Source organism: Trematomus bernacchii, unplaced genomic scaffold, assembly GCF_902827165.1.
Source record: "Trematomus bernacchii unplaced genomic scaffold, fTreBer1.1, whole genome shotgun sequence".
NCBI classification, from domain to species: Eukaryota; Metazoa; Chordata; class Actinopteri; order Perciformes; family Nototheniidae; genus Trematomus; species Trematomus bernacchii.
This window is the reverse complement of record NW_022987668.1, coordinates 3,746,209-3,760,874: the sequence shown is the minus strand read 5'-3', so window position 1 is coordinate 3,760,874 and position 14,666 is coordinate 3,746,209. Positions and strand designations below refer to the sequence as shown.

Sequence of the window (14,666 nt, the reverse complement as noted above, 5' to 3'; positions counted from 1 at the left end):
TGTGACATCGTTAGTGAGTGCGGTATATTTTTTGTGTCTGTCCAGTCCACTGTCCTTCATCTGCGCGCGCCCGCGAGATGTTCTACGATGTGTTTGCTCCCGCGCTTCCACTATGAGTCGGTCCAAATTCACATTTTGCGTTGCCTGATTACATTAATTCATGTTGCTTTTAATTTTCTAAGTTTTTTTAAAGGGAAACACATGTTTGCTCTTATTTTATTATGTAATCGTTAGTTTTGATAATCAAAAATAAAAATGTTGGAAACTATATTTTCGCCCAGTCATTTTTTATCAATGAATGGGTGGGCCCAGTGACAGAGTGGGTGGGCCTAGGCCCAGTAGGCCCACTCATAACGCCGCGGCTGGTGTAGCTTTAGGCATATACAGGGTTCGTACGGGTGCTGGAAATCCTTGAAAATGCTTGAAATTGTACGAGGTGTTTTCAAGGTTTGAAAAGTGCTTGAATTTTGGGAATGGTGCTTGAATTTGGGATAAAGTGCTTGAAATTGTAAATGCTTTACTTCGCTTTTTAGATTAAAAGAAAATAAAGAAGTCGGAGCGCCTTAATTGCTTCGCTTTTACATAAAACAGCCCCGCCCCGGCCTTCCCGCGCTATGCGCGTGGACCTGCAAGTGTTTTTGTTACGTGTGACCTGGACATTCTGATGAGTGATAGATGACAGTATGCCAGGAGGTTGCAGTTACAACGAGCGCTGGCTAGCAGAAGACAAATACAAGCCATGGCTAAGACGAGGGTCAATCCCACGAGTAGCCTCCTGCAAAGTTTGCAAAAAATAACGATGCGAGAGTCTGCGCTGACGAGCCACATGAAAGGTACGCCGTAGTAGAGCATTTTAGATTAGGCTAACGTTGCCTGTTGCGTTTGTTTAAGCTAACGTTAGCAAGCTGAATAGCGAACTCGATGAGGGATAATAATAATTGCAGGGGACAATCATTTCAGAGGAGCATACCTACGTTAATATGTGCGTTACAGTCGCTATCCTGTGGTGTTCAGAGGATGAAGCACTCACTGTTGTAATTCAATCAGTCACATTGACCCAAAGACACATTTTCGTTTGTATTACTGGTCTGGGGGAAGCTCGCGAGTGTGTGTGTATTTTTGCGTTTGTGTGTATTGTGTTTGTGTACCGGGGAAACACTGACAAGAAACACTGGCTGTTGTTATGCCTGCTGTGACGTTAAGTTACTCCGTTCTCCGCTTGTAATTATGCCGTTACAAGCTTCAAAGTTGTATTTATCATCTGAATTTGCGGAAACAAGTTTAATATTCTGAAAGCCAATACTTTGTTTATTTGAAAACAGATGAAAACAAACTGTCCCGGACCCTGTCGTGTTATCTATGATTACTATACGCCTTTACTTCATAATTTCAGCCGGAGGGAGGGGGAGCAGCGCTGCGGAAGAGCAGGGTGCGAGTTGAGAGGTGCCTCTTCTTCCCTTTGCAAGCCTCAAAAATGTATTTATCATGAGATTTTGGCAATAACAGTTTCATATTCTGAAAGCCAAGACTTTATTTAAAATCAAACAAAACACCCAAACCCTGAAAAACTAGTTTTTTTTACACAAATCCACGTTTATTTTTTAAATGAGCCGTTGCGACTTTTGACTGATTTCGATAGAGCGGGTCACAAATAATAACTATTAGAAGGAAAAAAATATATACAGATTTCAGTATTCTGAGGCTCTGAGCCCCATTTCTTTTCCTCACAGATGGCAAAAAAAGCCCGACATTATACGATTTAAAATAAAAACAATAATCGTGTTTTTATGAACACCACAGCTTCTGGTCTTGTAGTGGAGTACAGCGCTTCGCGATTATCAACGGGGGGGGGGGGGGGGGGGGGGGGGGGAGTACAGAGCTTCGTAACTGCGGAGCGTGTGAACGTTGTGATCAGCTGTTTTAGCGCAGACCGACGTTAACAGCAGCCCTGTCTGTGCACACGGAGACCGACTCTGTCGTCCGATGATCTAACCGCCTTCTGGAAAAGCTTCACAAGTACGTCGGTACGCAAATGCGCTTTGTGACACAAGTGACGGTACGCATTTCAGATTGTTGCCGCGCATGCGTACCTGCGTACCAGTTATGTGCACCCCTGAATATAGTATAAAGTTAACTCCTGGTTGTCACTCCTGGATTTACAAACTGCAAAGCTAACAGTTACCTATTTATTTAAAGAGGAAATTATACTACTTATTAACTCATATTTGTAAATGTGTACCTTGTATTTTAGGTTTAAGGGTAATAAACGTTAAAGTAAATATACTAGTTTGTACTTGTAACAGACAGCTAACGGCTATTTATTTAAAAATGAAATGGTTATTAACTTGTAGTTGTGAATGTGTTCCTTTTTTTATTTTAGGTTTAAGGGTAATAAACGTGTAGGTAAATATTAACTATACTAGTTTGTACTTGTAACAGCTAACGGTTTAATTAAAATGGTGTCTAGTTTCATTAACAGACCCATGACATAAATAATGTTGTATATTTACTAAAAACAGCATTGACCTGGACTGTCTTCAGAATTCCTTTATTCGTCCTACAGAGGAGAAATGTACCATTGTTACGGGAGAGGAGACAAAGCCAGCTTAATATCTCTCAAGAATCATGCATAAAAAAAAAAAAAGGATTAAAGATAAAAGTAATACACAATTTACAAGATCTACATCCAGCAACAATAACAGTTAAGCGATATAGCAGCCAGGTGAAATTATAAAAGGTGGTCGTATACATTTCACAGAAATATATATTGCCCATAAGTGTGTGTGTGTGTGTGTGTGTGTGTGTGTGTGTGTGTGTGTGTGTGTGTGTGTGTGTGTGTGTGTGTGTGTGTGTGTGTGTGTGTGTGTGTGTGTGTGTGTGTGTGTGTGTGTGTGTGTGTGTGTGTGTGTGTGTGTGTGTGTGTGTGTGTGTGTGTGTGTGTGTGTGTGTGTGTGTGTGTGTGTGTGTGGTGTTCTACCAGGGGCCATGGTGGTTGTACAGCCAGGTAGGGTGGACGGTTTTGTTGTTTTCTGAAAAACAAAACCAAAATAGGCCAAAGTACTTTTTAGTCTTTTTCTCAGGCTGCTTTGACTTGATTATATTTTACTGATTCTTTTTTGTCAACAGGAAAAATCATGTATGAAAGGCTTTCAACATCTGATGAAGTCTTTCATCAGTGTGGACCTAAAGGCCTCAGTGTAATGGCGCATTTCCACTACACGGCCTCGCTCGGTATGGCTAGGCCTCGTTAGGACTGGCTCACTTTATGGAGCATTTCCATTACAGTTTAGGAACTGGGGTAGTATCTATAGTAACGCAGTGTAGGCGGAGCCGTGACGTCATCTTCAATGAGAACCACAGAAAAACAACACAGCCGTTAGCTGTTAGCACTCAGAGCTCCCAGCTCCTCATATATGTTCAGAAACTAGACAAAAGTTAAACAAGTACAAACCACAGACTGCCTGTGACATGGCGAATACAGTCGCTGCTTTATTTATGTCTGTATAGGCCGTTGTTGTGAGTGTGGACGGTCGGAGCATATACTGCGTTAGCTTAGCCAATCTCCATTTAGAAAACACCCATTTTAAAAGGTTTTTCGCCTGCCGTCTGTCTGCAGACTTGTCAAAGCATTAATTCATGGTTTTTACTAACCGGTATCAGTATGTTGTTACTTCGGCATCATTTTGAAACGTGTATTACAATTAAATCACGGTCAAATATGTCCATCTTGTTGTAGTTGTAGCCCCCTTGCCAGCGATTCTCTCTCTAGTTTAGCATACTCAGCCCGACTCAGCCTCGTTGTCTCTGGCCCTAGACCCACGATTTTATGAGGCCAGAAAAACTGAATTAGGACCCGCCGGCCGGTACTAGGCCAAGTGGAAACGCAACCAAAAACGGGCCGCTGACGTCACAGCCCTCTTAAACCGTGCTCCGCGCTGTAGTGGAAACGCGCCATAAGTGTCTCTAATATACAGCTCGCATGTTGTATTGTTGGTGACATGTATGGATGATTTATATGTTCAGAGACTTGTATGTTAGAACATTTCAAGTGTTGACGGGTGGTGAAAAAGCATCTTACTGTTTTGACTAGTACTGTTCACACTGGGACAAAACGGCTATCCATTTTGTTTGTATTGGCACGTTTACTGACACAATAACAACTTGTTGGCATGAATTCAATGTTTTGTGTGAGTTCATTACATTTCATACATGCAAAAGAGTTGTGATGAAACCGTTGTAACCATTGCACACAGAGTTAAGAGAAGGTCAAGACTGTTTTAAAGAAGTGAGCCAATAGGCGCTTTCACACCGGAGTACTTTTCCCAGGAATAGTTTAGATAGTTCTTGGGATTTTGCGTTCACACCAAAAATATCTGGAACTAGAACCTTGTTTTTGCGAACCTTTTCACCCCTTTTCAGTCCCTGCTAGAGAGCAGGTACTTTCCTGGGGAGAAAAAGGTTCCAATTTCTGATTGGCTGGGCGAATTGCAAACCACACCCCGTAAAACTCCAAAAGGTTTTGTGAAGCCGCCATTTTATTTGCTCGCATTAGCTACTACTGAAGCCAGTCCCCAACTCCGGGGGACTCCGGGTGGCAGCATACGCCGTGAAGTTGTTTGCGGCCTGCCAGTAAACCCAAAGCAGAAGAAGTGACGTCAGCGGCTTCTTTCGCCTAATCCTCCCTCAGGGACTTATTCCGGTGTGAACGCGATTTACTAGGACAGTCCCGGGACTAAATAGTTCGGTGGGACTAAGTACTGGGAACTAAGTACGGCAAAGTACTTGGGGTGTTTCTCAATCGCGAGTAAAGCTGCTGCAGAGCCACTATTTCAAGCATACTACGTCATCGAGTGCCGCCGAAGGACTGTTCCAATCTCCAGCATACTTGGAAATCTACCGAGCCCGGCGTACTCCGTTTGGAGAAATATCGAGGCTGCACATGAGTAGACTCCGCGGTCTTAAAATCCCCACAATGCTTTGCGCACGGACCAATTTCCAAAATCTGTGGCGGAAAATGTAAGACGGGGCCTCTCATATGACGCACACCTGCACACTTGCTAGCGTGTTCCACTCTTCGTTTTCCAAATGCCAGGAAGTATTCTTGCCTCGCTTCTGAAGCAAGATGCTCAGCAGACATCTGCTACCAAGCAAGCGTACTCGCGATTGAGAAACACCCTTGGTGTGAAAGCGGCTTATGAGAAAAACGTTATCATTGATGCCAAATCCTCCTCCCCTGCTGTTCTTATCTGCCCTGAATGTATTTTATTCCTTTTAGGTCTAATGTTTTGGATGTTAAACATAAGAGTTCATATTACATTTCTTTCAACCATTCTTTTGTTCTCTAGATCATTCAAATTGAAGCAGAAGACACCGAAGTAATAAAACATGGCTTCTTCAACACAGTCAGCTGTAGAGTACATCAGGAGTGCCAGACGCCATCTTGTGAACAAATTAAAGAATCTGTCAGTGATTCTAGAGAACTTGAATCAGCAAGGAGTGTTAGGCGATGAAGAGGTCAGCATAATACAAGCAGAAGGGAATGACTACAATAAAAACAGAACACTTCTAGACTCTGTAACCAAAAAGGGGGAAGCAGCCAGCTATATATTTCTCGAAATTATTGACATGACGAGGAAGAGGAACCATGGGAGGACATCCCTTCTCCCTGAGAAACAGACTGTAGCTTCTGCTGAGAGCGAGACGTTTGACCTGCCCCACTGGATCAGCTGCTTCCCTTTCAAGGAAGACACACAAATGGGAAAAAACTACCTACAAGGTATGTCATTTAGTTACATAACTAATATAGAAAGTGTGTCACGTCTTCATTGCTGATGTTTGATGGTCTGTGTCATCTGGAAATGTGCATCCACTGTTTAGTATGAGGGTACAGCATGCAATTTACAATATTTATTTACTTACTTACTGTTGTTTTTATTTTAGCCCCAACACCGTGCCACCATTACCAGGAAAAGTTGAAGTCAAAAGCACAAAAAATATCAAAAGAGTTTTGGACGGCAAACAAAGATCTGTTTGAAGAAAACAACAAGCCTGATCTGTCGTACATGTCGCTTGTATTGGACACACAAGGAAGTGATTCTCCCTCTAAAATAAAGAAATTTAAGAGCAAGAAAAGCAAGATGACCCGTTCTAAAAAGCTAAGGACCTACATCCCTAAGGACAAAGCAGACATTTCTCCCAGTGACCTGCTTAAAACAGATAAAAACATACTCTTGGTTGGTAAGTCTGGGATTGGAAAGACAGCACTCACTCATGAAATGTTAAAACTCTGGACAGAAAAAGATGACAAGGAGCTAAACTACATGTTTTACTTTGACATGAGACAAATATCCAACATCAAGAGCCTGGAGGACCTTCTTTTCAATGAGTTCAGTGAGCCAGATGAAGGCAAAGACGAGGTCTTACTGGACATAAAGAATAACTCTGACAAAGTTACACTCATTTTTGATGGAATCACAGATCTGTCTTTACCAGTAGTGCGGAAACTTGTAAAAAAGGATTTGCTACAGGACTCCAAGGTCATTTTGACTTGCAGACCAGCTGATGAACACCGCCTTGAAAAAGACCTTCCTTCTGAGGACTTACTCAGAGTGGAAGTGAAAGGCTTTAGTGAGCAGACCATAAAAACATACATATCTGCTATGCTACGGGAAAGAAAGGAGAGGGTTTTGAGCAACTTGGAGTTGTTAACGCTTTGCCATGTACCGATGTATGCACTGATGGTGGCTGCATGCTTTACATTCGAGACATCCGAGGACTTTCAAAAGCCTTGCTGTATAACGGATATCTACATCAACATTTTCCGTTTTTACCTTGAAAGAAACAGCAACACAGAATACATAGAGGCCTTCATCGAAAGCAAGAGTAAGGAGATACTGTCTCTGGCTGAGGTTGCTTTTCGTGCAACTGAAGAAAAAACTGTGAACTTGACACTACGTCCCTCTGGAGACAGCTGTTTCCTCTCCTTGCTCAAACCACTTGCTATCAAAGTCGCCCCTACTGAGAGAATAATCACCTATGCATTTCTCCATTACACAATGCAGGAGTTTTTTGCAGCACTGTGGCTCTTGAAGAATCCAGATTTAATCACTAATGTTTTTCAGCAATGCGTCACTGAGGAGAAGAAACACATGAAACATCTGATCCCTTACATGTGTAGATTGTTGACTAAGAAGAGCCCTAGTTTGATGGAGCATCTGATTCCTGCTGAGGAGCTCAAGAATACATCAAACTGGTTCTTCAAGAAAGTGATATCCACATTCCTTCCTCTGTGTGAAAACGATGAGCCTGATACTGAGGACAGTGGGCACTTACTGTTCCTATGCCAGTGCTTGTATGAGTCCCAGTGTCCTGAAGCATGCATCGACCTTCTGGAAAAACTGGACTTCCATCTTGATCTCAGTGAAGAGAGTCTCAATCCTTACCCCTGCTGTGCTGTGGCCTATGTGATCACTCAGTCTAAGGAGAGGAAAATATCACTGAACCTTGAGGACGTCACGATATCACAACAAGGAATGAGACCACTATTAGGATGCCTGCAAAATGTCCAATGGTATGGATGAGCAGTTACTGCTAAGATTACTTGTAACCTTTAATATATATTTTTATACAGAAGTAATGAGAAAATGATCTCTGATTATTCTTCATATTGTAGGTGTGATTCTCTGCCACGGCAGCTGTGGGAGATCTTCCTTCTCAGCGAAGGGGAGATGGACTACAGCACCTTACTTGGCCTTGATGGAAATCAGTTGCACCTTCCAGTGGAGGGGGACAGAAAGCTGTTTGAAAGAGCAGTGACAGTCCTGCAGAAGATAAGTAAGAAGGTTAAAATCTGCCTCCACTGGGAAATGGAGAACCCTGACTGCCACAATCTGTGTGAGACTCTGCTAGAGGCTCTGCCATACGTCAGCTCACTCAGGTATGAAGCTTATGTTTCTGTGTGGTGGGATTCATCCAGTTCTGGATTCCGGTTCAAAATTTAATTCTGGATTTCGGTTCTTTGAGGGTAAAAACAAGTCACGTGCCAATTTAACAGATACAAAAAATTGTTTTATGAACCTTTAGTAAAATAGCGGAAATGATGGTCAAACAACATAGGATCTAAAACTTTTAATAGTTTTCATTACGATAAAGTTGACGGGCGTTTAACGAGCAGCAGTGTGTGTACCGAGAGAGAAGGAGATGCTGATGTGCATTGATCAGCGATCAGCTCACTAAACCAGCTCCCTGAGAGACAAAAAGGGAACCTGAACATTTTCTTTGCAAAAATACACCTTTAACCGCAACATATTTCAGTGACTGGTGTGGGCTTGCCTTGTGCTGCAGATATTTTCAAATCGGCATTGCAGCTGTGAGCTCAAGCATGCCTCATTAATTTGCCTGGTCGTGCCCCCCCCCCCCCCACTTTAGGAACCACTGCCTTAAGTTTTATCCTTGTGTAAGTGTGGATGTTGAAATTTAAATCTTTGTTTTTTGGTGGGAAAGTCTTCATTGCATTCTGAAATTGGGATCAGCATTAAGGTGAAACTCATCCTGATCACAGCAGAAATTAGGAGAAAAAAGTCAGATGTAATGTATGTCTTATATATTATTCAATGCAGCAATTTAAATGCCCTTTCTTTTTAACACTTATTACAGGGTTCCCACGGGGTCTTCAAAAGTCTTACATTTGGTAATCAGAATTTAAGGCCTTAAAAAGTCTTAAATATGATCAAAGAAATTAGAAAGGTCTTAAAAATGAATGGAAAGTTTCCATGGGAAGTTAAGCTGGGGAATTTTGGAAATATTCGATGCAAAATTAAACAAAAAAACATGACATTTCAACAGATATTTTATTTTTTTATTTTTTTATTTTTTTATTTTATTTTTTTAGTAGAACCGAACAAGTTTTAATTATTTTATTGAACAATTATTTGTTTCATGAAGAACAAAAACAGGAATGTTGGATGTTTGGCTCTACCTCAACCCTAAAAGTGGAGGTGCTGTGGACGCCAAACACCAATCCTATAAAAGCAACGATGAAAGATTGTAGCCAAGGGAGCAGAGCTCAGAAGATAGCTCTTGTCACACACACACACACACACACACACACACACACACACACACACACACACACACTTTCACAGTTAGACAGTTTTTTTTCCTTCTGGTTTTTGGCTTACACAGTTCTGTGTGCTGTTATGTTCAGTCATCGTTCTTATGTTGAACGTGAATACATTTACTTTGAAAGTAATTATGGGACGTATTTCTTCTTTCATAGCAATTTTCCTTCGTACTTTCTTGCCGTGAAATAGTTCTTAAATCTATTCAAAGTGGTCTTAAAAAGGTCTTAAATTTGAGTTGGTGAAACCTGCAGGAACCCTGTATTAGTCCGCATTCTTAAAAACTATAAATAGACAATAAACAAGCACTGCATCAGTATTTTCTTTAGAAACAGGCAGGGCTCTTTGTTTCAGTTGAATCTGAACTTTGATCTCTTATGTTGACATCCAGAATTGTACTCTCAGAAATTCTTCAAAAGCTGTGGAGAATTAGATATTGCAATTTCAAACTCAACATTTGGACAGTATTAACAGCTGTACTGTAACTTTGTTTGACATTAAAGTTTATAAAGTTCTAGTAAATGCAATGAGACATGTGTTTGTTATCATGCAGCTTCAGGACCCACAGAGGTCCAGGATTACAGGACCAGGAGCGATGCTATGAGACACTGAAGAGACAAGAAAAGCAGCTGTTTCTGGATTTATGCCTGAAAGCAGCTACTCTCATTCAAGGAGAAAGTGTTCACAATGAAGTGAACAACCTCATCTCTCTGTTTTCCTTTAACACTGATATGCATAACATCCTTCTGGATTTGTATCAACATGTCAAAGCTCAAGAGAATTCAGCTGTCATTCAACTGAAGCCATTTTTCCAGTCAGTTCCTGCAGTCTGGACCATAGACCTCTCAAAGAGAAAGACCTCCATCCTGCTGGAAGTGCTGAGACTCCAACCAGAGAAGAAACAAGTGGAGCTGAGAGACTGCTCAGATGGAGAGAGTGAAGTGTGGACTTTGCTGCAGTGTCTGCCTTATATCTCACAGCTCAGGTAAATGCTAATCTGCAGATTCAATTTAACATAATTTAAACCACAGCTGATGGAGAAAAGTTTGTATTTGATAGAAACCTAACATCACAATCTCTTGATTCCTTGTGTTTTCAGTTTTGTGCCTCAGTTATCAGAACCTTCAGGTGAACTCCAGTTCTTTGGGACTCTGTTCTGTGCAGCAGCAGAGAGAGAGCAGCAGACAGGAGAGAAGACACTGGAGCTGATGTTATCAGTGTGCACCTATCAAACAATAGATTTAACCGACATAGTTTCTTATTATTTTATAAGGAACCCTCAGTGTGATTTCCAGCTGGATCTGTACTACTAAAGTACAGTTTCAGTGCAGAGCAGCGGAGATGGGCAGAAAAATGACTGGTGCTGGATGAGACTTTTATTAGAGACTGATTCAGAAAGCCTTCTTCCTTACAGTCAAACTTTTATTTGCTGTTTGTTCTAAGATACATTTGGAGTTTAATGGTGTTTATTTAAATCCAGAATCAAACCTGAACCAGGCAATAAACACATCAACGGGAAAATAGGGTTTTAAAATAGGCAAACCCTCCTTAGTTTAATCATGTTGTGTTCTTCACTAAAGCATTTTCCACTGCTTAATTGCATTTCTGTATTTGTCTCTGTGTCTAAGTCTGACTTTTTAGCAAGAGGGCTTTGATTATCATAAACCAGAGATGAGTGTCGGCTTGCAGACGGAAGTATAACAATTTATGGCTTCAAATAAATAAATCTGGCTGAAATAGTTTGAATTGATCTGCAAACAGGATTTTAACAGTCTTTCTTTTAGCTCTTCGAAAAGTCAAATTGGGATTTAAAAGATCAGTCATGAAATATAAAGGGGTTGGTGAGTTGGAGAATTGTGAGGGATGTGTGTGTGTGTGTGTGTGTGTGTGTGTGTGTGTGTGTGTGTGTGTGTGTGTGTGTGTGTGTGTGTGTGTGTGTGTGTGTGTGTGTGTGTGTGTGTGTGTGTGGTGTGTGTGTGTGTGTGTGTGTGTGTGTGTGTGTGTGTGTGTGTGCGAGAGAGTGAGAGAGAGAGCGCGAGAGAGAGAGCGAGAGAGCGAGAGAGCGAGAGAGCGAGAGCGAGAGCGAGAGCGAGAGAGAGAGAGAGAGAGAGAGAGAGAGAGAGAGAGAAAAAAAAAATATATATATATATATATATATATGGCAGAACAGAGGTTAGCCCATCAGGCCAGAGAGATAAGATACAGCTTGATCCTCCAAAAGCTCTGGATTGCAGGCAGGACCAATCACACGTCTCCTTTACTCCCGCCAGTTCACCTGTGTGTGTGTGTTGGAGGGTTAGAGTCCAGGACCATTTGGGGCAGGGTGGAGAGTTCAGGGGAGAGATGTCAGAGGGAGGGAGGGGAGAGAGTTCAGCATCCTGACCGCCTGGTGGAGGAAGCTGTTGCACAGCCTGGAGGTGCGCGAGCTAAGGCTGAGGAACCTTCTTCCTGAAGGCAGGAGGCTGAAGAGGATTAGCGGATTAGACCTGCTGTTTCCTGTCTTACACAAAGTAAAACTCAGGTACGAAGACCACTAAACCAGAGAAGAAGCTGTTTTTATACATCTTTCTGCATCACATCAGTTTGCTCTGTGTCTCCTGTTCAGTGCCAGTAAAGCTGTCCTCCTGCAGCTGGTGTCCCTGGTTCCTGTGAACAGTGAGAGGGACACAGTGGGACGGGCCGTGTCCCTCTGCAAAGCCCTGGAGGGAGAGCTGGACCTCAGTCACAGCTCACTGGATCAGAGGGCCTGTGCAGCCTTGGCCCTGATGCTGGACTTCTCTGAAGAGCTGACCGAGCTGGACCTCAGTCACTGTCAGCTCACTGACCAGCTGCTGCTCACACTCAGCACGCAGCTGCTCAAAGTACAAGTCCTCGAGTGAGTGGCAAAGGTGTTCATGTGGGAAATAGGTTTTAGTGGAGGTAGTTTGGGGTGTGAATCTCTCTGTCTGATCATTTGATTCAGGGCTTTGTTGACTGAAACCTGTTCAGTCTGAAGATACGCTGTGATCAGAACTCAGGCAGTCATACGGCGGTGTCAGAAAAGTGACATAACTAATGGAGACATACAAGTGAACATAATGTTTGTTTGGACTGTACCTATACTGCCCAGCCGATGTATTACATTACTAAAAGTTCCTCTGTTTGTGTTACAGTCTGAGCCACAACAACATCACTGATGCTTCGACTGACCTCTTACTCCAACTGGTCTCCATCAACCCCTCCATTCACACTGTGCGGTGAGAAAACCATAATTATTGCACCATTTGTACTCGTAGGCTCTCAGAGGAATCATTCATCATTATAAAACTGCTATTCAACGTATTGTTCTGTCTGACTGATGTCTGTGCTCTCTGCTTTTGGATTTTTCTAGACTTTTCAGAAACAACATTTTGGAGAGGACATCCTTTGTGAAAGACAAGAAGTTTGAAATATGGTGACCTGTTGAATGCTGTGTGTTTTCCCCACTGTGCAGCTAAACACACACATACACACACACACACACACACACACACACACACACACACGTATTTGTGTCATATGGCAGCTCTATTAATGTTTCTCCAGGGAGACTGTCATTTATTGTTGGGCGTGCGTGGGTGTCGTTACAGCGCTCCATAAACACGTCTATAAATATAAATGATAGGTGCATGCTGGGTACGTTCAACTGCAAATCAGAGGCAACTCACTTTTCATTTACCTTTTAAATCTGTATTCTAGTTATGGAAATTGAGCACAGCTGATCACTCCCAGTGCAAATATCACATGCTTTCTTCCATAGTTCCAATTGTTTTATAGGCTTTTCTTAACCAGATTAGACTCTGTGTGTTCCCTTCTCAACAGACCAAATTCACTGATTTATATATATTGTAAAACTGTTATTACTTGAGCAATAGTATCCTTTGTTTACATTTAGTGAGCACTAGGCTGTCATAAAGTACACTGACTTCCATTCTGTATATTTATATTGTATATTCACTAAAGATACTCAATTAGATATATATCCTTCACTGTTAATGACATGCTGCTGTGATTAAGACTTTGCCCAAATTGGGAGTCAGTAAAAGGATATCTTATTTTAATATCTTTTATCTTTCATATAACATTACCACCTTTGACCACCAGATGCCGCTAAATATCCACAAATGTATCCTTACGGGATTTTTCAGCATTATTCATATTTAAATAACACACAGTGCCAGAAATGTGTTATTTTAGTCCTGTAAATGACTTCATTGAATTCTTAATTTTAGCCTTGACTTTCATTTCTATTTTAACATTATTTATCATAACATTTGGAGTTTTTTGGCCAAATTATTTGGGGTCTTAGACCGAAATGCTATTATTAAGTACTTCACAGAAGGGTTTTTTTTGTATATAAGCTGTGCTTTCTGTCCTCCTGCTTTAACTAACTTGCATTTCTTGTCCATTGTCTGTATATATTAACATTAATACAGTGTATATTATGATAGTACAATATCCATATTGACCACCAGATGTCACTAAATTCCCCAAATTCTGACTGGGGGGTTTTTCTCAGCATTATTCTAATAAAATAATAAAAACATACAACAAGCATGTCAGAAAAGCTTTTTATTTGTTACACAACATTTAAGCTTTATCCAGTTAAGGCAAGTGTTCCTCTTTCCATGTAAAAAGTATAAAAATGTTGAAGGCAAAGTGATGACATGTTAACAGCAGCACTTGCAGATAGAGGCCTTATTGTTGTGTAAGCCAAGCACACACACACACACACACACATATCAGTGTTCCCTGGATTTCTTTTTTTTAACTGATAAATGGTGTGTATCTCTTACACATTAAGACCGTTTTTTCTTAGATTGTGTGACGCTTGTGTCATATTTTTCAAATAATCATAGCTGCTTTGGACCTTGGAGTGGTTTTAAGTACATTTTCATTAGTAAACACATAGTCTTGATACAAATCTGGTTGAAAATCTGCTTTTCTTTCCTCAAATAAAAGTAGACTGATATGTTATGAAAAATAAATTGCAAGAAAAACAGAAATCCTGTGAAAGAAAACATCTGGATTTAGTTTCCTATTAATGAAAACACTGACACACACCATTGTTCCCTGGAATTATTTGTGGTTTTAACTGATAAATTGTGTGTATTTCTTTCACATTAAGAATGTTTTTTTCCCAGATTTCGTGACGCTTGTGTCATATTTTTCAAATAGTGGTCAAGTCTTTTTTTCCAAAAATAATCTATTATCTATGGAAGCTTTCCCTCTTTCCAAACCTACATGAGAATAGCCTTCTGCCTTGTGACTTGGAGTGGTTGTTTTAAGTTAACTTAGGTCAAAGGCTCCTCCTGCATTAGTAAACAAACCGTCAAGATACAAATCTGGTTGAAAATCTGCTTTTTCTTTCCTCAAATACCAGTAGACTGATATAACGTGAAACACAAGGGCAAAAAAAAATATCCTGAATTTAGATTCCTATTAATGAAAACACTGACACACTTTCACACACACACACACCCTCCCTTCAGCTCTTCACCACGGCTGGACCTCCTTATCGGAGACGAA

General features: G+C 41.1%; 1 protein-coding gene across 2 annotated transcripts in view; it reads right to left on the bottom strand.

Annotated features, from left to right (window-relative positions):
- Window positions 1-13,692: 13,692 nt before the first annotated feature.
- cbr1 (carbonyl reductase 1) overlaps window positions 13,693-14,666 on the bottom strand; it is a 7,794-nt gene continuing 6,820 nt past the window's right edge. For both annotated transcript variants that reach the window (XM_034135897.1, XM_034135898.1), the window contains one exon: window positions 13,693-14,666. This exon is cut by the window's right edge and continues 141 nt beyond it. In XM_034135897.1, coding sequence (XP_033991788.1) covers window positions 14,634-14,666 — 33 coding nt within the window. In that variant the 3' untranslated portion in view covers window positions 13,693-14,633.